At 38.1% G+C, this 21,431-nt stretch overlaps 1 protein-coding gene across 1 annotated transcript; it reads right to left on the reverse strand.

Moving 5' to 3' along the window:
• Positions 1–753: 753 nt before the first annotated feature.
• Positions 754–14,995, reverse strand: LOC127667411 (zinc finger protein 431-like). Its single transcript, XM_052160388.1, has 4 exons — positions 14,924–14,995; positions 1,903–2,029; positions 1,326–1,386; positions 754–832 (listed from the first exon to the last, which is right to left on the reverse strand). The coding sequence occupies exons 1-4, from the start codon at positions 14,993–14,995 to the stop codon at positions 754–756; spliced, it is 339 nt and encodes a 112-aa protein (XP_052016348.1).
• Between the last annotated feature and the right edge of the window lie 6,436 nt (positions 14,996–21,431).

Genomic DNA, 21,431 nt, shown 5'->3' on the forward strand with positions numbered 1-21,431 from the left:
TGGAAAGTACTGGGGTGTGCAAAGGCTTTACCACATTGAGTACATTCAAAAGATTTCTCTCCAGTATGTGTCATTTTCTGTCTTTGGAGATTACTCGGTCTTGCAAAGGCTTTAACACATTGATTATGTTCATAAGGTTTCTCTCCAGTATGTGTTCTTTTATGATATTTGAGATGATTGATCTTCTAAAGGCTTTACCAGATTGATTACACTCATAGGGTTTCTCTCCAGTATGACTTCTTACATGCCTGCAACGATAATTAGCACATGAGAAATCTTTACCACATTGCTTACTCTTATCAATCATGTAATCAATATGAATTATATTTACAATTCTGTCTAATGGTAAAGAAGCATCACATCTTAAGGTTTTAGCACTTTGTACATTCATGGTGTTCTCTCTCATCATGAGTTGTTCAATGGTCACTACATAGCTCATATTTATAATATCCTCTTTTTATATGTAATTTTTATATGATGTGTTTCAGCTACTGGAAGAAAGTGTGAACAACTCTGATCTTTATAATACTGAAAGCATTAATAGTTTTTTTTTTCCTGTAGTGTGAATTACAACACATTTGACTATGAACCAGGACACACAGAAGATTTTACAAATTCCTAACAAGGATAAAGTTTTTCTACAGTATGAGTTTGGGGATATTCCCTGTAAAACTAGAAAACCAATAAACTACAAATATCTCTAATTTTCCTAATATCTATCAAAGGCAGAATATTACATAACTTCTCATTGTTCTAGAACAAAAATTTTATGTTGCTTCTTTCAATATCTCTATGCTCACATGGTTTTGATCCATTTTGACACAAGGTATACCTAATAAAATTAAAAGAATGACAAATGAATGGTTTACACATTGCTTTCACACTGTTTGAAGTTTTGTTTCTTATAATATGTGGAATATAGATTAATGTTTGTCTAAAACAACATTCTTAATTCTCATAAAAGTCCTCTCACCAATCTTAATAATATTACTACAAGAATATGAGTATCACTAATTTTACTATGGACTATTTGCTTATTAGATTGTTTAGGATATAAATTTATCACTACTCAATGTGTAATATCTAAGTACTATGAGACTATACAGATTGGCAGTTCCACATTATAGCTCTAAAGGAGGTACATATCAAATGGATAGGCTAATCAGATATCGGATCTTGAGGTACATGGTTTTGTAAGAATATTATAATAATAGCTATACACTTGAAGAACTTTTATTTTACACTCTTGCTTTTCAATGGAGACGTCAGGAGATATTAGAATTTCCTCAGAGGCAAATTTGTATAAGCTTGTACATGAAAATTACCTTTCCTTTCTTCTACTACTTTGACAATGAACTTTAAGATGATACTCTTCCCAATTATATCCTAAAACACAGTACCAGAAAATGAATGACATAATATTGGAAATTATTCAAAATTCAAGGTATTGTGAATCTTCACTTCACTATGTAATCTACAGAGAGCTGGGAAGTGGTGGTGCATATCTTTAATCACAGCACTGGGCAGGCAGACACAGGCGGATTTCTGATTTTGAGGCCAGCCTGGTCTAGAAAGTGAGTTCCAGGGTAGCCAAGGCTACACAGAGAAACCATGTCTCAGAAAGAAAGAAAGAGAGAAAGAAAGAAAGAGAGAAAGAAAGAAAGAAAGAACATAGAAAGAAAGAAAGAAAGAAAGAAAGAAAGAAAGAAAGAAAGAAAGAAAGAAAGAAAGAAAGAAAGAAACAAATAAAGAAACAAAGAATGAAAGAAATCAAGCTACAGGGAACATTCAGTGAAACTGAATTATTCACCTCAATTGTCATTATTCGCAGTTAAAATAATAGAAGATCCTCAATAACCAAGAATTATTTGTTTCTGTTAGAAAAAAAAATAACAGTCTTACCTATAGCTTTGAGGTTCATGTAGGTTTCCAACATCACATCATTGTAGAGATTCTTCTGGGAAGGATCCAGCAAATTCCACTCTTCTCCAGTGAAGTTCACATGCACATCATCAAAAGTCACTGCATCCTAAATGTACCATACACGTGCACAACAGAACCCATGATACTAGCATCACTGTAGGAAAAAACAAAAACAAAAACATAAACTTCCTCGAAAACATATTCATATAATTTTGGCACTTTCTCCAATCATTTCCTGACTCAGAATTTATAATCACTGTGTCATTTTAGAAGGAGCTTGAATCATAAGATTCACCTGTGTCACTTCTGAATACTTTGGATAGGATACAGCCTTGCCAGAGAAATGCCAATTGAGTGGGAGATGCACGGGAAACCACATATCAACAGTGATGAGCCCACATCTGAAAAATTTTATTAACAATTTCTAACTATAAAACTGATGGGCAAACTGGGTGTATATGCTCATGACTTTAATTGCAGAAGTACAGGCAGGTGTATGTCCTTGAGCTGGATACAAGCATGGTGTATATAATGTATTCTAGCAGAGCAAAAATTACATATTAAGACTATCAACCCCCTGCAAAATTCAACCAAGGAAACAAAAATGATAGTGAACTCCCTGTTCTTCACTAAATTTCCTACAAAGAATTATATATTCACTATACTTCCATATTCATCTTGCAGAAACATGAAGTAAAACAGTTTAAACTTCAGCATTAATAATTGTTTCTAAAAGGGAATGCATATTCAAACAGTTACAAATAGACATGAGAAATAATAGTAATACAAATGTTGATCATAAATAAGATTTGGACAGCACGAGAGAGCACTCAGTGTTGGAAAACTCTTGTTGGTCTACCAAATAATTGTGGACAATTTGTCACAAACACATGGGGGGCAACACCTACACATAACTTCAAAATCCAGAGTTTTGAGGCCATCTTCTGACTACAGTAAAGATGAGACACACATGATATTCTCATTCATGAACCGGCAAAATACTCCTATTTATTCAAATATATCAGAACAAACACAAGACAGACAGAACATCACACATCTGAAAACCAATGACCCTGAAACCTTAGATAATATTGGTGTCATGAATATATGCCATACTGAGAAATAGAATATTGTCCATAAATTTGGCCAAATTTCAAAACAAAAGATGTCGATAAACAATTGCTCAAAAGCATATGCTTATTTTACAAAAAGCATGGCTTGTAGCTTTTGTAGTTTCTCTTCCTACTATCGGGAGAGGGAAAGCTTCATAGAGAAAATTATTCTGCAAAAAAAAAAAGAAGAAAAAAGAAATTAAAAATGTAAAACCATGAGATTTGCAAAATACATTATTGAATAGCAAATGTATTTATTTTATCTTATGTGATTTATGGAAAGAGTTTATATACTGAATGTTTTGGAGCATGAGATGAAAACTTAAGGTTCAGTTTCAGCCACAACACAGTAGACACTAAAAACACAATCTTCCCCTCTAAAAGAAATGCAGGGATAAATCTGGAACAGAGACTGAGGGAATGGACAATGAAAATTTGCGCAACTTGAGTGCCATACTATGGACAAGTTCCAATCTATGACATTATTAATCATCCTCTGATATGCTCCCACACAGGAGTCCATTGAGATGCTCCGTCTACCAGCTGGCTGAAAAAGCTGCAGAGATCCAGAGTAAAACCTTGCACGGAACTTGGGGACTCTTTTCAAAGAGGTGGTGGAAAAATTGAAATCCTTGTAGAGAGTAAGTATTCCACAGTAAGGCCAACAGACTTAGATATCTAGGACCCTTGGGGACACTCAGACATGGAGCCACCATTCAAGAGCCACCAGCACATATGTAGCAAATGTGCAGCTCAGTCTTCATCAGCATCAAACAATTGTAGCAGAGACTTTCCCTATAGCTGCGGGTTATCTCTGGAATCTGTTTCCCTAAATGGACTGCCATGTCTGGCCTCAGAGGGGGAGGAGGCACTTAAGTCACAAGAGACTTGACACATCAATTTTTGGGATACCTGGGGGCCCCACAACCTCTCAAAGAAGAAGTAGAGGAGACTGGATGGAGGGACACTGTGATAGCAAGGAAGTTATAATGGAAACAGTGATCAGTGTGATAATGAATATATAAATTATTGGAGAAACAAAAAAACAGAAAAAGTAAAAAAATTCAGGCTGTAAACACTGTCCTGGAAGGTATCTGCAAAGGCTCCTCCTACATGACCTTTTGTAATCCCCACAAAGAAAGCCAGACAAGACAGAGAAGCAGCCAAAGAAATCATTCTATCTAGAAGTTTTTTTTTTAGTTTCAATCAACTGCATGCTGAGCCCTTGACACTATACGCAAATATTCATCCTGTGATCAAAATGTATTCAGTCTTTCCTCAGTGATCAGTGATTTTAACAGTCTGTTGGAGCTCCTATACTGCTTAAATTTCTAAAGTTTCCTCTGATACTCAAAGCAGAATCTTGAAACTTTCATTTTGTAAAAGTTTTGGTAATTTCTCTCCCTGTATACATCTCTCCATGGCAGATTTATCAATCTGTATATATCTCAACAAGTTGTGGTCACAAAGTGCAACTCAAGCATCATCCTGAGAACTTCATTTCATTGAACTCTCAGTCTTCCATGGGCCTCAGACCCAACTGAAGGAATGGTGGAGCAGTGCCAAACTGAAGCCATAAATGGAGGATTCATGACCTTGAATTTCAGACAGCAAGTTATATCTTTCCAACTTACAATGGCACAGAATATGCCTTCCCATTCCAATAGATAGGAATGTGCACACAGGGGGATAAGATTGGACCAAGGCAAGAAACACAGCAGGGTAAAGATAAAATCCTATTCCTTTGTCATAGACACATTAGACTTTACTTTCTAAAGGCTTAGATGGCCCTATTCCTGTAATTTCTCATTCATCTCTCAGTTTGGGTACTTCCTCTTCCTGTATACACCTCTCCATGGCAGATTTCTCAATGCTTTAGGTATCTCAACAAGTTGTGGCCACAAAATGCAACTCAAGCATCATCCTCATAACTATACTGCAAAGAACTCTCACAGAGTCTATTCTGGGGCCCTGACTCTGCCAAAAATGACTGGAATTGTGCAAAACTGGAACCATATAGGAAGAATCTATGACCTTGAATTTTTTCATCTATTAGTTTTCAGAAGCAACACCGTATGAGTGATTCTCTCAACTCTGGCTTCTTAGTTAATAGACACTGCCTCACTTGGATCATAGTTGCAGCAGGTTTTATTCAAAGTTCCTTCTTGGAACTAGGAAACACTTCAACTACTCCTTCCATTAATTTAAGATTTACCAGGAGGATGTGTTACACTTAGGGTATATCCTTAGAGCATCTACCCACTAGAGCATGTGCTTCACTAAATTCATGTCTCTTTTATTTACAACAGCAAGAAACTGAAAAAAAAAAGAACAAGATGTCCCTCAACCAAAATATAGATACAGAATTTGTGGATCATTTACAAAATGGAATATTTAGCCTGTAAAAACAAGGACATTATGAACTTTGCAGGTAAATGGATATGTTTAGATACTATCCTCTGGCGTGAGGTATCCCATACCCAAAAGGACATCCATGTATGTACTCACTTACAAATGGATAATAACAATAATGTATAGTATTTCCATACTGCATTTCTTGGCCCTGAAGAAACTAAACAAGAAAGAAGGATAAGGGTCTGAATAGATGGCTCAGCTTGTAATAGCACTGACTGCTCTTGTGAAGGTCCTCAGTTCAAATCCCATCAAGCACATGGTGGCTCACAACATCCAATAAGGAGATTTGACACCCTCTTCTGGTGTGTCTGAAGACAGCTACAGTGTGCTGATATATAATAAATAAATAAAATTTTAAAAAGAAGAAGATAGGCTAAAATGAGCATGGTTGAATCTTACTCAGAAGTGAAAATAAATCTCATAGGAGGCAGATGAAAGAGAGAGAACTGGAAGAGCAAGTAATTAAGAAAGTGGAAGAGAGGTAAGGAACAGGTGTGGTGAGAGAAAATGAAGGGCCATAGGATGAGGAAAATGAATTGAACTCTGCAGATATCAGGGGTAGAGGGGTGTAGGCACCTTTAGGATGTGCTACATACCAGGAATGGGAGGACAACAAGAAGTCTATGGGGGCGATCTTAGCTGAGATGTATAGCAGTGAGATATGTACCGTGATGCCCCATCCTGCAGTCAGACAGGACGACCCATGGAGAGTTAAGGATACAAACCCAACCAATAATATTTCCACTGAAAATTTATCCTGTCTACAAGAAATGCAGGAAAAATATGGAACAGAGAATGAGGGAATGGCCAAACTCTACCCTGCCCTACTTGAGACCTATCCCATGGGCAAGCACCAATCTCTGATATTACTGAGGATATATTTTGTTATACTTTCAGACAATAGCTTAGCATAATTTTCCTCTGAGATTCTGGGACCAGCACCTGACTGAAACAGATGCAGAGACCCATGGCCTAGTATAGGACAGGGCCTAGGAAATCTTTTGGGTAGTATTGGGGAAAGGATTGAGGGCCTCTAAAGAAACAGGAATTAAATAAGAAGACCCTCAGTGTCAACTAACCTGGAAACTAGAAGATTCTGAGAGACTGACCCACAAAATAAAGGGCATGCTCAGGATGGACAGAGTCCTCTACCATATATGTAGTTTGTGAGCTACTCAGGCAGGCTTCATGTGCTTCTGACAACAAATGGAATGGGAGATGTTTCTTAAACTATGTACTGTCTGTCAAAAATGCTCCCCTAACCTGACTGCTTATTCTGATCTCAGTAAGAGAGATATGCTTAATCATGTAGAGACTTGAAAAGCCAAGATTGATAGATACTACAGTGGTTCCCATGCTCCTTGGCGAGATAATAGGAGTTAGGGATGAAGGGCTGTGTAAGGTGGAATGGGGAGATGGGAGAAAGTGGAATTTAAATTAAATAAATAAATGATGAATAAATAAGTGGGGAAAATGAACAAATACATATAAATAGAGTGAAAATATAGAAGTAAGCCCAATATTTTAAAATTTTACCTCACTCAGTATTTTGGGGTGTAAGAAAAGGAGAAAAGATTTTTTGCCAAAATTTCACACTAATGACCTCTCACTAAAATTTAGTGTCTATTTTCCTCTGAAATGCTACGATTTCAATTTCCTCTGGCTGCATACTGTCAACACTCCGATCTCCCAAGTCCTATGAGTACAACTGATTAAGCTCCATGAACAGCTTTTGATGACTTTTGCCATCACAATTTCTGATAATCTTCACATTCCTTCAAAAGAGAACATAGATTCTATACAGCAGCAAAATCACTTATTGATAATGCCTTTATGGTTGTTTTTGTTGTTCTAACTTTTTACTCTGCTTCTGTGATGGAGTCCTCTGAGGAAAATCATCTCAGGTAATAAACGGATATTTTGAATTTTTTTTTTCAGATTACAGATCATGATGTTGGGATTTTGAGTAGAAATTGAAGCTACAAACTGAAGGCAAAAGCATGGACAAACATTACATCATGGTGTGCTCTCCTGATTGGTCAATCTCCCATGCTTAGGTAGCTCTATCATCCAGGCCAGACCCACTTGATTATGAATATTGTCACCCTCAGTGGAAAACCTTTCCCACATGAATCTCTCTCACAGACATAGCAATCTGCCATTCTGATGAGAGTTCACCCTCAACTTAGGCTCCATCAGATGGCTGTAGCTGTGAAAGGTGGAAATGTTGGCAGCTTCAACACTCTCCTGACTATGTCTCATTGTGCATTGCTAAGATTTTCTTTTCCTCCCACTTCCTCTCCTAGATTTCAACATTAACCAGCAATCTCTATTGAACATAACAAACAGGTCAGTAAAAGAGGCAACACTCTGTCAAAAATATGAAAATCTAGACAGAAAACTGTAGCACAAGAATAAAACTTTCCCATATTTGCTGCCTGCTGGGACAGAAAAGGATCACTAGGTACTGTATCACCCTGAGCTTTAGATTTTTGGTGGTTCAAACTGCCATGGGTCTGCCTGCACCCAGGAACTGAGCACATAGGCGGTTCATCTGCAAGACAGTCCATCACAGGACCTGTGTCCTATGTGAGAATCAACAGAGGGAGTGACCCCCACCACAACATCTTCGCTCCATAACAGAGCAGACAGAGAACACCTAGTTGACCTTGACAACCTAAGTATAACATTGCTTGAGGCAAAACTGAGAAGGGCTCCAAAGGCACAAAAGAGGAAGGCAGCATATCAGTAATCTGTGCCAGAAGAAACCCAGTCATCCAGTGTTGCAGAGATAACCTTAAAGATCCACAGTAGTTTGAAGCACCAGCCAGTGACAAAAAGACCACCTAACACCTGGCAGAACTAGATGACTAAAGGCAATCCTAGGAACATTACTAACAGAAACAAAGGCATTATGGCAACATATGAACCCAATTTTCCAACATTAGCAAGTCCTGGATACCCCAACACACCAGAAAAACAAGATTTGGATTTAAAATCACTGGTCATGATGCTGGTATAGGAGCACATGAAGGACATACTTAAAGAAATTCAGGAGAAAATAGATCAAAAATTAGAAGCCCTTTCAAGGGAAACACAAGAATCATTGAAAGAAATTCAGGAGAATACAAAAGCCAATAAGGAGGAAACGCAAAAGACACTTAAAGAAATACAGGAGAACTTTAATCAACAGCCAGAAGTCATGAAAGAGGAAACACAAAAATCTCTTAAAGAATTAGAGGAAAACACAAACAAGCAAATGACAGAACTGAGCAAAAACTTCCAGGATCTAAATACAGAAGTAGAAACAACTAAGAAAGCACAAAGGGAGACAACTTTGGAGATAGAAAACCTTGGGAAGAAATCAGGGACCATAGACGCAAATATCAACAACAGAATACAAGAGATAGAAGAAAGAATCTCAGATGCCGAAGATACCGTAGAAACTATGGACTCAACAGTTAAAGAAAATTCAAAATGCAAAAACTTTGTAACCCAAAATATCCAGGAAATCCAGGACACAATGAGGAAGCCAAATCTAAGGATTATAGGCATTGATGAGAGTGAAGATTTACAACTTAGAGGGCCAGCAAATTTCTTCAACAAAATTATGGAAGAAAACTTCCCCAACCTAAAGAGAGACATGCCCATGAATATACAAGAAACCTACAGAACTCCAAACAGACTGGACCAGAACAGAAATACCTCCCGTCACATAATAATCAAAACCCCAATTGTACTAAACAAAGAAAGAATACTTAGGGCAGTAAGAGAAAAAGGGCAAGTAACATATAAAGGAAGACCTATAAGAATTACACCAGATTTCTCACCAGAGACCATGAAAGCTAGAAGATTCTGGGCGGAACTCATGCAGACTATAAGAGAACACAAATGCCAGCCGAGACTACTATACCCAGTGAAACTCTCAATTACTATAGATGGAGAAACCAAGATATTCCATGACAAAACCAAATTTACACAATATCTTTCTACAAACCCATCCCTACAAAGGAAAATAGGGGGAAAACACCATTACAATGAGGGAAACTATACCCTGGAAAGAGCAGGATATTAAGCTTCTTTCATCAAACCCAAAGAAGATAACCAAACACGTATAAAATTAAAATCAAAAATGTTAGGAAGCAATAACCACTACTCCTTGATATCTATTAACATCAATGGACTCAATTCCCCAATAAAAAGACATAGACTAACAGACTGGTTACGTAAACAGGACCCTACATTTTGCTGCATACAGGAAACACACCTCAGTGTCAAAGACAAAAACTACCTTAGTGTAAAAGGCTGGAAGACAATTCTACAAGCAAATGATCCCAGGAAACAAGCCGGAGTTGCCATTCTAATTTCAGATAAAATTGACTTTCAACCTAATGTCATCAAAAGAGACATGGAAGGTCACTATTTGCTGGTCAAAGGAAAAATCCAACAAGAGAACTCTCAATCATGAACATCTATGCCCCAAATATAAGGGCACCCTCATTCATAACAGAAACTTTACTAAAGCTCAAAGTACACATTGCACCTAACACAATAATTGTGGGTGACTTCAATACTCCACTCTCACCAATGGACCAATCAGGAAAACAGAAACTAAACAGGGAGACAATGAAACTAATTGAAACTTTGAGCCAATTGGAGCTAACAGATATATATAGAACTTTTCATCCCAAAGAAAATAAACCTTTTTCTCAGCACCGCATGGTACCTTCTCCAAAATAGATCATATAGTTGGTCACAAGACAGACCTCAACAAATATAAGAAGATTGAAATAATTCCATGCCTCCTATCAGATCCCTATGGAGTAAAAGTCTTTAGTAAGAGTAAAAACAATAGAAAGCCCACATACACATGGCAACTGAACAATACTCTACTCAATGATACCTTGGTCAAGGAATAAAGAAAGAAAGAAATCAAAGATTTCTTAGAATTTAATGAAAATGAAGGCACAACTTACACAAATCTATGGGACACAATGAAAGCAGTGCTAAGAGGAAAACTCATAGCTTTGAGTGCCTCCAAAAAGAAATTCGAGAGAGCATACACTATAAGATTAACAGAACAACTGAAAGCCCTGGAACAAAAAGAAGCTAATTCACCCAGGAGGAGAAGAAGACAGGAAATCATCAAACTAAGGGCTGAAATCAATCAAGTAGAAACCAAGAGAACCATACAAAGAATCAACAAGACCAAAAGCTTGTTCTTTGAAAAAATCAACAAGATAGATAAACCCTTAGCCAGACTAACGAAAGGGCACAGAGAAAGTATCCAAATTAACAAAATTAGAAATGAAAACGGTGATATTACAACAGAAACTGAGGAAATTCAAAAAATCATCAGATCCTACTACAAAAACCTGTACTCAGCACAACTGGAGAATCTGGAGGAAATGGACATTTTCTTAGACAGATACCAATTACCAAAATTAAACCAGGATCAAATAGACCATCTAAACAGACCCATAACCCCTAAAGAAATAGAAGGGGTCATAGATAGGCTTCCGACCAAAAAAAGCACAGGACCAGATGGTTTCAGTGCAGAATTCAATCAGATGTTCAAAGAAGACTTAACACCAATACTCTTCAAACTTTTCCACCAAATAGAAACAGAAGGAACACTACCCAACTCTTTCTTCGAAGCCACTATTACGCTAATAGCAAAACCACACAAAGATCCAACTAAAAGAAGAATTTCAGGCCAATTTCCCTTATGAATATCGATACAAAAATACTAAATAAAATTCTTGCCCACCAAATCCAAGAACACATCAAAACGATCATCCACCATGATCAAGTAGGCTTCATCCCAGGGATGCAGGGATGGTTCAATATAAGGAAATCCATAAATGCTATCCACTACATAAACAAACTCAATGAAAAAAAAAACACATGATCATTTTATTAGATGCTGAAAAGGCACTTGACAAAATTCAGTATCCTTTCATGCTAAAAGTCTTGGAAAGGACAGGAATTCAAGGCCCATATCTAAACATAGTAAAAGCATATACAGCAAACCGGTAGCCACCATCAAACTAAATGGAGAGAAACTTGAAGCAATCCCACTAAAATCAGGGACTACACAAGGCTGCCCCCTCTCTCCATATCTTTTCAATATAGCTCTTGAAGTCCTATCTAGAGCAATTAGAAAACATAAGGAAGTCAAAGGGATACAAATTGGAAAGGAAGAAGTCAAACTATCACTATTTGCAGATGATATGATCGTATACTTAAGTGACCCTAAAACCTCTACTAGAGAACTCCTACAGCTGATAAACAACTTCAGCAAAATGGCTGGCTACAAAATCAATGTAAGCAAATCAGTAGCCTTTATATATTCAAAGGATAAGCAGACTGAGAAAGAAATTAGCGAAATGACCCCCGTCACAATAGCTACAAACAGCATAAAATATCTTGGAGTGACTCTAACCAAACAAGTGAAAGACCTATATGACAAGAACTTCAGATCTCTGAAGAAGGAAATCGAAGAAGATCTCAGAAAACAGAAAAATCTTCCATGCTCATGGATTGGCAGGATTAACATAGTTAAAATGGCCATCTTGCCAAAGGCAATCTACAGATTCAATGCTATCCCCATAAATATTCTAACCCAGTTCTTCATAGAGCTATAAAGAGCAATTCTCAAATTCATCTGGAATAACAAAAAACCCAGGAAAGCTAAAACTATTCTCAACAGTAAAAGAACTTCAGGGGGATTCAGTATCCCAGACTTTAAACTCTACTACAGAGCAATAGTGATAAAAACTGCATGGTATTGGTACAGTATAGGCAAGCAGATCAATGGAATAGGATTGAAGACCCAGAAATGAACCAACACACCTATGGTCACTTGGCCTTCGACAAAGGAGCTGAAAGCATCCACTGGAAAAAAGATAGTCTTTTCAACAAATGGTGCTGTTTCAATTGGAGGTCAGCATGCAGAAGAATGCGCATCGATCCATTCTTATCTCCTTGTACCAAGCTCAACTCCAAATGGATCAAGGACCTCCACATAAAACCTGACACACTGAAACTAATCGAAAAGAAACTTGGGAAGATTCTGGAGGACATGGGCACAGGGGAAAAGTTCCTGAATAGAACACCAATAGCTTATGCTCTAAGATCAAGAATTGACAAATGGGACCTCATAAAACTACAAAGTTTCTGTAAGGCAAAGGACACCGTCAAAAGGTAAAACGTCAACCACAGACTGGGAAAGGATCTTCACCAACCCTAAATCTGACTGAGGGCTAATATCTAATATATACAAAAACTCAAGAAAAGTAGAACCTAGAGAACCAAACAGCCCAATTAAAAAGTGGGGTATGGAGCTAAACAAAGAATTTTCACATGAAGAACTTCGGAGAGCTGAGAAACACCTTAAGAAATGTTCAACATCATTAATCATTAGGGAAATGCAAATCAAAACAACCCTGAGATTGCACCTCACACCAGTCAGAATGGCTAAGGTAAAAAAACTCAGGAGACAGCAGGTGTTGGCGAGGATGTGGAGAAAGAGGAACACTCCTCCACTGCTGGTGGGATTGCAAGATGCTGCAACCACTTTGAAAATCAGTCTGGCGGTTCCTCAGAAAACTTGGCATGACACTTCCTGAGGACCCTGTTATACCACTCCTGGGCATATATCCAGAGGATTCTTCAGCATGCAATAAGGATACATGCTCCACTATGTTCATAGCAGCCCTATTTGTAGTAGCCAAAAGCTGGAAAGAACCTAGGTGTCCTTCAATGGAGGAATGGATACAAAAAATGTGGTATATTTACACAATGGAGTACTATTCAGCCATTAGAAAGAATGGATTCATGAAATTCTTAGACAAATGGATGGAGCTGGAGAACATCATACTAAGCGAGGTAACCCAGTCTCAAAAGATCAATCATGGTATGCACTCACTGATAAGTGGATATTAGCCTAGAAACTTGGAATACCCAGGACATAATCCACAAATTAAATGATGTCCAAAAAGAATGGAGGAGTGGTCCCTGGTTCTGGAAAGACTCAGTGCAAGAGTATAGGGGAATTCCAGAACAGGGAAGTGAGAAAGGGTGGGTGGAAGAACAGGGGGATGGAAGAGGGCTAATGGGACTTGCAGGGAGTGGGGACCCAGAAAAGGGGAAATCATTTGAAATGTAAATAAAAAATATATCAATAAACAATAAAATATATGGTACCTAAAAAAAAAAAAGAATAAAACTCCCAAATAAACAAGGCAAACTGAGAAATCAATACCTAGACCTATAATCACCACAAATGCAGATGCCTAGACACCAGCATAGGAAGATAATGAATACCAGCCAAGAAAATAAGTCATCATCCACAGGTTCTCAGTCCTCTTCTTTCCCAAAAACCATCTCTTTTGCATCAGATCTCTCGAGAGTTTTAGTTTCTCAGGACATGATAGAGAAGAAGGGGGGGAGGAGGATGAGCAAGAGGAGGAGAAGATAAATAAGCATAAATGTCTAGAAAAAATTTCCAATGAAATCACAAATGCAAACTTTCCTTATCTAAAGGAGTTGCCTGTTAATGTACAAGAAGCATCAAAAATACCAGATTGGGAAAAAGTCGCTTTGCCACATAATATTCAAAACACTAAACATATAAGTTAAAGAAATATTAAAAAATTACAGAACAAAAATAACAAACTAAAGAAAACAAAAACTAGTAATGTATGAAATCAGACTTATTAGATTCATATCAGTCTTCTATTTTTTTAAAGAATTAATTCATTACATATACAATGTTCTCCCTGCTTGTATTCCTGCAGGCCAGAAGAGGGCACCAGATCCCATTTCATATAGTTGTAACAAGAGATATAACCTGTGAACCATCTATCAATTCCTGCCTTCTTAATGTATATTATAAAAGACAAAATGGTTTGGACACAGGTGCTGCAGAGTCACAGAAACTTCTACAAGACAGCATCTGTTCTAGATGTATTTTATAGAATTGCAATCAGTCATGATACTCAATTTATTAAGATGTCATGGCCTGAACTAGCAGGTAAGAAGCACCAGTGGAACCCTCAGAGGAAGTCACATCTGGCTGATGCATCCAATCCAGTCCATTGAGGACCCAACAACCCAGCATCCAATGTTCCTCCCCATTCCTCCCCATTGTGTGCATATATCCTGTACTCACCATGTCTTGATTTCAGAGTTTCCCTGAGATCCCCTTACAGCACCCAACAGCAGAGCTCAGAATAGGACACAGAGAACCATTCAAGCTGAACAGCCATAGTGACACACAGAAATGTGCCTCTTTGTCTGTGTGGCAGGTCTGTCTGGATGTGTTAATTGGCCATTGAGTCTTACTTTAATTGAGGTTAAATTGAGGTTAAAGCATGTTTTCTATCCAGGGCCTGACCTTTTCCAAATCTCTGGAGTGGTTTGCACTCCATTAGCATTTGAAATAAGATTCCAAGAGGAATCTAACTCACCCAGGGCTGTGAAAGGTCACAACATTCCAGTTCAGGCTGGTCAGCTCCCTGTTCCTCCCCTCTGTTGACCATGATGCTGTGCTTACCAGGATCTGACTTCTGACTTTGCCTGATCTTTCGTCAAAGAACTTGTCTTTTTCCCATAATCAAGATGAATAGCTTGCCTAGACCATTACTCGAGGTGCATTGGAAGAACATATTTGACCCAGGAAAGGATGACCTAATTCATGGCCAACACTATTAACATTAAAAATGGATTTTTACTAACTAGAGTTTTAGCCTGGCAGTGGTGGTGCACGCCTGTAATCCCAGCACTTGGAAGGCAGAGGCAGGCAAAGTTCTGAGTTCCATGCCAGCCTGGTCTACAGAGTGTGTTCAGGAAAGCTAGGGCTACACAGAGAAATGCTGTCTAAAAAAATAAAAATAAAATAAAAAATAAATAAAAAATAAAATAAACAAACAAAAAAAACCAAAAAACAAGAGTTTTGTTTATGGCTAAATGCTGGGATCAGGAAAAGGGACACTCCTTAATCAGATGACAGATATCAATCAACTCCAGGAGAAAAGCCAGCAATATAATGGAATCACAGTTGAGGACCATTCCTAGTCAACACATTCCATCAGTGACAAATTAGTGAAAAAAAGACAGTTAGATTAGTACAGATTTTCTAGATAAGCCTATCCCACATCATAGAGAAAACTAATCTTTCTATGTATATAGAAAGGATAGTTAACAGAATTTCCCAATAAAGACTGTGAGTCCAGGGAAGTTAGAAAAATCAGGACTTTTTGATTTCATGTTGCAGGATATTACAGCTTGTCTTAATTATATACTGGAATTCTTAAGAAATAAGTACTTCCTAATGCCACTTGTAAAGTAAAAAAAAAAAAAAAATTCAAACAAATCACCTTTGTTTTGTAAAATAAATTAGTACAAATAAAAAATTGACCTTTCCATATATAAGTTGTGAAAAGAACCTATAGCCTAGATCAAAGGTGGATCAGAACATCTGAAAAGATCATGATTAAGAGTTTCTCATTTCAAAAAGTATAATTAAGAAACATCCCCCACAGTAACCAGGGTTAGAGTTAGGGGATTAGAGGGTTGTGGTTAGGATCAGGACAAGGGTTGTTAGAGTTAAGATGCTTAGGGAATTAAGGCGTTAAGATAGGATTAGAGATTTAGGATAAGTACCAGGGTTAGACTCAGGGTTAGGGTTAAGGTGGCCACCATTATTCTTGATGGTCCTACTGAATGAATAGCATCCCTATTACACTTAGAAGAAATGTCAGGGTTAGGGTAATTATCAGGATTCGGTCAACAGATTTGTGCGTTGTACTATGTGAACTCACCTTCTATTTTTTCTCTCATCTGTCTTCCTAGTACTCTTCTTCATAATATCAAAATCTTCTTTCCTGCCCCAATGAAAGTGGAAAGTGAGTTATTCAAAACAAATATCTTTCCGTTATTATGGGACCCAGTACACATACAACAGAAGAGTAAATATGACTCACAACATCAGTTTTTCCAAGCTCACAAATACACTGCATTTAAAGAAATTCTTAAATTTCTTAAAGAATGGCAGTAAAATGCCCTTGTCTTAAGTTAGTACTTAATGATCAATTTATTACCTACTCTGAGATCAGGACACACCTCATCCTTCTCCAGGCTCTGAAGAGCTTCTTTAAAAGCATAAGCCTAGCCAGGTGATACATGGATACACTGCCACTACCAGACACACATCACTGGGCATTTGTCAACCAGGAGACTCCAGTGAGCTCCAGCAAACCTAGAAGACACAGTGAGTTCTAGGGCAGCCCTAGACTATACAGAAAGATCCTTTCAGAGAACACTCGAGTTAATTAATATCACACACTACATGTGTGCTACTCAAAGGACTTAAGTTTGAAAACAAAGGTTGCAGGCAAAATTTAGAAATTACAGAAAGTTACTTAAATTACAAAATTACAAAATTAGAGGAGCAACCTCTGGATATAGACAGGGCTTAGACTCCATTCTCAGAGGGAATATTAAATAACACTGGCTGACCTTAAAGCTTTACAGTAAAAACTGCAAACACATTAAACAATAAGGCTAGGCATGCTGGGAGTTGTGGTCCTTATAGTGATACATGCTGGGAATTGTATTCTTTGTACCTCTTAGGGGGAGGGGAGATGTGGGCATGTTCCTCTGAGCCCAAGGGCTTCTGGGAAGTATGGTTTGTAGCCTGCTTGCTGTTTTACCAGCTACTATGACTCTAGGCAGTGGTGGCACATGCCTTTAATCTTTTAATCCCAGAACTTGGGAGGCAGAGGCAGGCAGATTTCTGAGTTCAAGGCCAGCCTGGTGTACAGAGTGACTTCCAAGGCTACAATGAGAAACCCTGTCTTGAAAAATAAAACAAAGCAAAAAAGAACTGAAATAAAAATTCCCACCACTCAGAAGAGACTCATTTCAAATATCTGAAGCACATCTTGGTGTGTTTTTAACCCACTGCAGTATTTAAGCTGCTGTTGTATAACATCAGTTTGCTCTGTGTCACCATCTCCTTCCTAGAGGCTGGAAGCACAGGCTTCAAGCCACACTTCAGATCTGCAGCTTCCAAAGCCCTGGGAAAGGCCTCGGGCCCAGTGATGTTCTTGTTATTGCTATGGTTTGACCAATTTGATTTTCTGTTGGCTTGTTTGTTTTTGCTTTTTAAGACTGGGTCTCACTATGGAACACCAGCTGTCCTAGAACTCACTATGTAGACCAGGATGTCCTGAACCTCACAGAGATCCACCTGCCTCAGACTCCCAACAGCTGAGTTAAAAGTGTGAGCCACCACTCCTGGCCTGTGTTGTTTCTTAAGGCAGATTCTAAAACACTGTATGAGCTTTGGTCCCCACACAATCTGAGTTGTTGCTCGGTGTGCAGTTTAAAATGGATCTTTATATCTTGCATTCACTCTCCCAGGTACCCACACCTGCTTCAGTTTCTTTCCTTTTTGCCACCTGCCCCATATAACAGACCCACAAAACTGCACTGCATCGCAACTGCTTCCAGGCTTCTGGTGTGTTTGATCCATGGGGGAACCCTGAGAATGAGAGAAAAAAGGAAAGTCAGCTAAAGAAGGTGGTGTTTCTTCTGATTTCTTCCCAGCAAACACACACACACACACAGACAAACAAACAAGCACACATACAAACACACACACTCAAATACACACACACACAAACATATACTCAAACACACATACAAACACACACAAACACACGCAAACACACATGTGTACACACACACATAAACACAGACACACAAACACTGACACACACAAACATATACTCAAACACACATACAAACACACACACACAAACACACATGTGTACACACACACATAAACACAGACACACAAACAAACACTGACACACACACAGACACACAAAGACACACAAAGACACATACCCACAAATACAGACACACAAACACACACAGACATACACAGACACCCAAACACACACACAAATAGACATACAAACATACACACATACACAAACACACACGCAAACAAAAACACAGACACACACAAACACACAAACACACACACACACTGACACACAGACACACACACACACACACACTTGAGCAGGGAAGTCCCTTCGCTAAAGGTCCTTTCAGCTGGACTTCCCACATGTATCTGCTGAGATTATGCCATGATGATTGTGATGTTAGGCCTGGATCTGGCAACAGAGTGGCTGCCACTGAGCCACAAGTTACTGTTTCATCCTGTGTGGCCCCAAATCCACACCTTACTAAACAGCCTCAGGGGGGGAAGAGAGGGGAACCCTCCTCAATAAATCCTTTTACAGAAGCTGCTTTCTGTACACACCCGGATGGAAACACATGTGTAAGGTGAGCTCTTGATGAATGTTTTTCAGCAGAGAGGCCTCAAGATTCACACATCTTGTGAGTGTGAAGTCCCACAGCAAGACTCTGTGGTCAGAATCCTTTGAGTGACAGCCATTCTGCAAGCACAGTGTACACATATACACACTCGGAATGGGACTTACTCGTTACACTGTGACCACGTTCCCCTCCTGCAGAAGAAAGGTCCCTGCTGTCACACAGGCTTGACCATTGGCTGACCTTAAAGCACAGTTCAGTCAGCAACACTGCCTGGTCTGTTCCAAGGTGGGAATAGAATGCATTCCAGAACTCATGGCTCCGGCATGATCAGTCGGACGACTGTCTGTCCAGTGCTGCTTTGCTGAGGCTGTGTTCCAAGGCCCTCTCCAACACCTCCAACACCACCCACACGTGCTGAGAAGTCCTAGCAGAGCAGAGAGTGGCGGGAGACCAGTCCAAGCTGCCGTCATGGTGACAGCCATGTCTGAAACACCACCAGTTCCCGTGCAACTCCTGGGACATAGGAGACCTTCACACAATCTAGGAATGGATGGGTTGTTCTGGAACAGGAATAGACAGGCCAGGGATCGGTCCTGCTGAGCTTTTGAAATTAAGAACTGAGCTCTGGGTGGAAAGGCTTGAGAGTATAATAAACCTCTACAGCCAGGCCTGGTGGCACCTGCCTTTAATCTCAGCATTCTTGAGACAGAGGCAGATATATCTATGGTCCACATAATGAGTTCCAGGAAAGTCAGAGCCACATAGACTCTGTCTCAAAAAAATAAAATAAAGTAAAATAAAATAAAATATAATATAATATAATATAATATAATATAATATAATATAATATAATATAATATAATATAATAAAACAAAAAAGTAACCTCTATAGTCCTAACAAATATTTTGGAACATTGCCTGTGAACCAGGAGCTAAAGTGTTCACCTAAGATTCCCATTTAATTAATATTTATTAATTCCCTACTGTTAGACAGGAATTATGTTTTTCCATACATTTTGATTTAGGGGATGCATGTTCCCAGAACCTGCGTTCGGATGCGGTTCTCGAGGATACTTTATACACAGCCTCAAACCACAGAGGAAATTCCTTCCATGAAACCCTTTCAGCTTGGTGATGTGATAGAAGTGTGGACAGAACAGGGTCAGAGTTCCTGAGATTCCTAGTTCAGAGGCCATCAAGGATCAAGCAGGGACTCACAGGAAGGTAAGGCAGTATGAACCACAAGTTTTCATCAAGGAAGACTCACTACAATGTGTTGTGTAGACTCTGCATTAGCTATCACACAGCCAGGCCCCAGGTTTCCCTTCTTCAGTCCTAAGAGGCCCTGTAGTCTTGACTGTTGGCATTTTGTCTAGGCCCTGCCCCGCACTGACCTGGCAACAGCCTGGTGTGGCAACTCACTCTAAAAGGGGCTGCTTGCCCCCTCTTCACTCTCTTCTCTTCTCCTATTCTCACTCCCTTAACCTCTTCCCCCTCTCCCCATTCCTCTCCCGCCTTCTCCATGTGCTCATGACCAGCCTCCCTCCTCTTCTTCCACCTCCCCCATTCCTCCCCCCCCTCTCTGTCTCTGTCTTTTAAGACAATTATAATTTTAAACCATTTTCATATATATTTAAACTTATCAGAACTATTATCCATGTAAAACTATAATTATATCAGAAAAATTATAATTGTTCGTTTAATTATTTTAGATGTTCAGATGTCAACAAATGTATACACATAATTTCCATGGACATCTTCCATATTAACACCTTTTTCTATAAATTTCATCTAATTTATCTTCAATAAGATTCACATCTTCAATTCTATCAGAAGATGCTTATAATTCCTTCCTCAATTAATTTAGTAATGTTTTAATGTCAACCAATTTATCTGTATAATTTTCCATGAACATCAGAATTTCATCACTTTTTGTATATATTTCTTTAACTTAAACCGAAATATTTTCCATCAACATCTGCAGTTTTATCAGAGGTCTATATTTCAATTTTCAATTAATTTTGAATATTTTTCTGTCAACCAATTTATCTGTATAATATTTCCATGAACATCTTCAATTTTATCACTTTTTTCTATATATTTCTTCAACTTTATTAGAAATTTTTTCCATCAACAACTTTAATTTCATCAGATGTTTTATAATTCAATTCTCAACTTAGAAATATTTTTCGTATTCCATTTTATCTGTATAATTTAACATGAAAATCATTTTTATCCGAAAATGTTTCTAATTCCTTTTCATTTTAGAAAATATTTTATGTCTACCATTTATCTGTATTATTGTCCATGAAAGTCTTCAATTTTAACAATCTTTCTATATATTTCTTCAATTTTATCAGAAATATATTTGATGTACATGTTCAATGTTATCAAAAAATATTTTGCCTCAACTCTTTAGTTTTGAAATATTTCTTTGTTTAACATTTTATCTTTATTAGTTTTTTTTTAAAATGAAGAAATATATAGAAAAATACCTTAAATTTGAAGAAATTGATGGAGAACAATAATGGTAAAATGGTAAATATAGAAAATATTTCTTAACTAATTCTGCAAGTACATAGAAAGTTCTTCTGATAAAATTGGAGATTTTGATGGAAAATA

Source organism: Apodemus sylvaticus, chromosome 17 (assembly GCF_947179515.1).
Source record: "Apodemus sylvaticus chromosome 17, mApoSyl1.1, whole genome shotgun sequence".
In the NCBI taxonomy this organism is placed as follows: domain Eukaryota; kingdom Metazoa; phylum Chordata; class Mammalia; order Rodentia; family Muridae; genus Apodemus; species Apodemus sylvaticus.

Excerpts from the sequence above, each read along its gene's own strand:
- LOC127667411 (XM_052160388.1), bottom strand. The coding sequence starts at position 14,995 with ATGGTCAACAGAGGGGAGGAACAGGGAGCTGACCAGCCTGAACTGGAA. Across the intron at positions 2,030-14,923 it reads GTGACCTTTCACAGCCCTGG|GATGCAGTGACTTTTGATGA; the intron begins GTGAGTTAGATT and ends TGGTACATTTAG. Across the intron at positions 1,387-1,902 it reads CATGAACCTCAAAGCTATAG|GATATAATTGGGAAGAGTAT; the intron begins GTAAGACTGTTA and ends ACTGTGTTTTAG.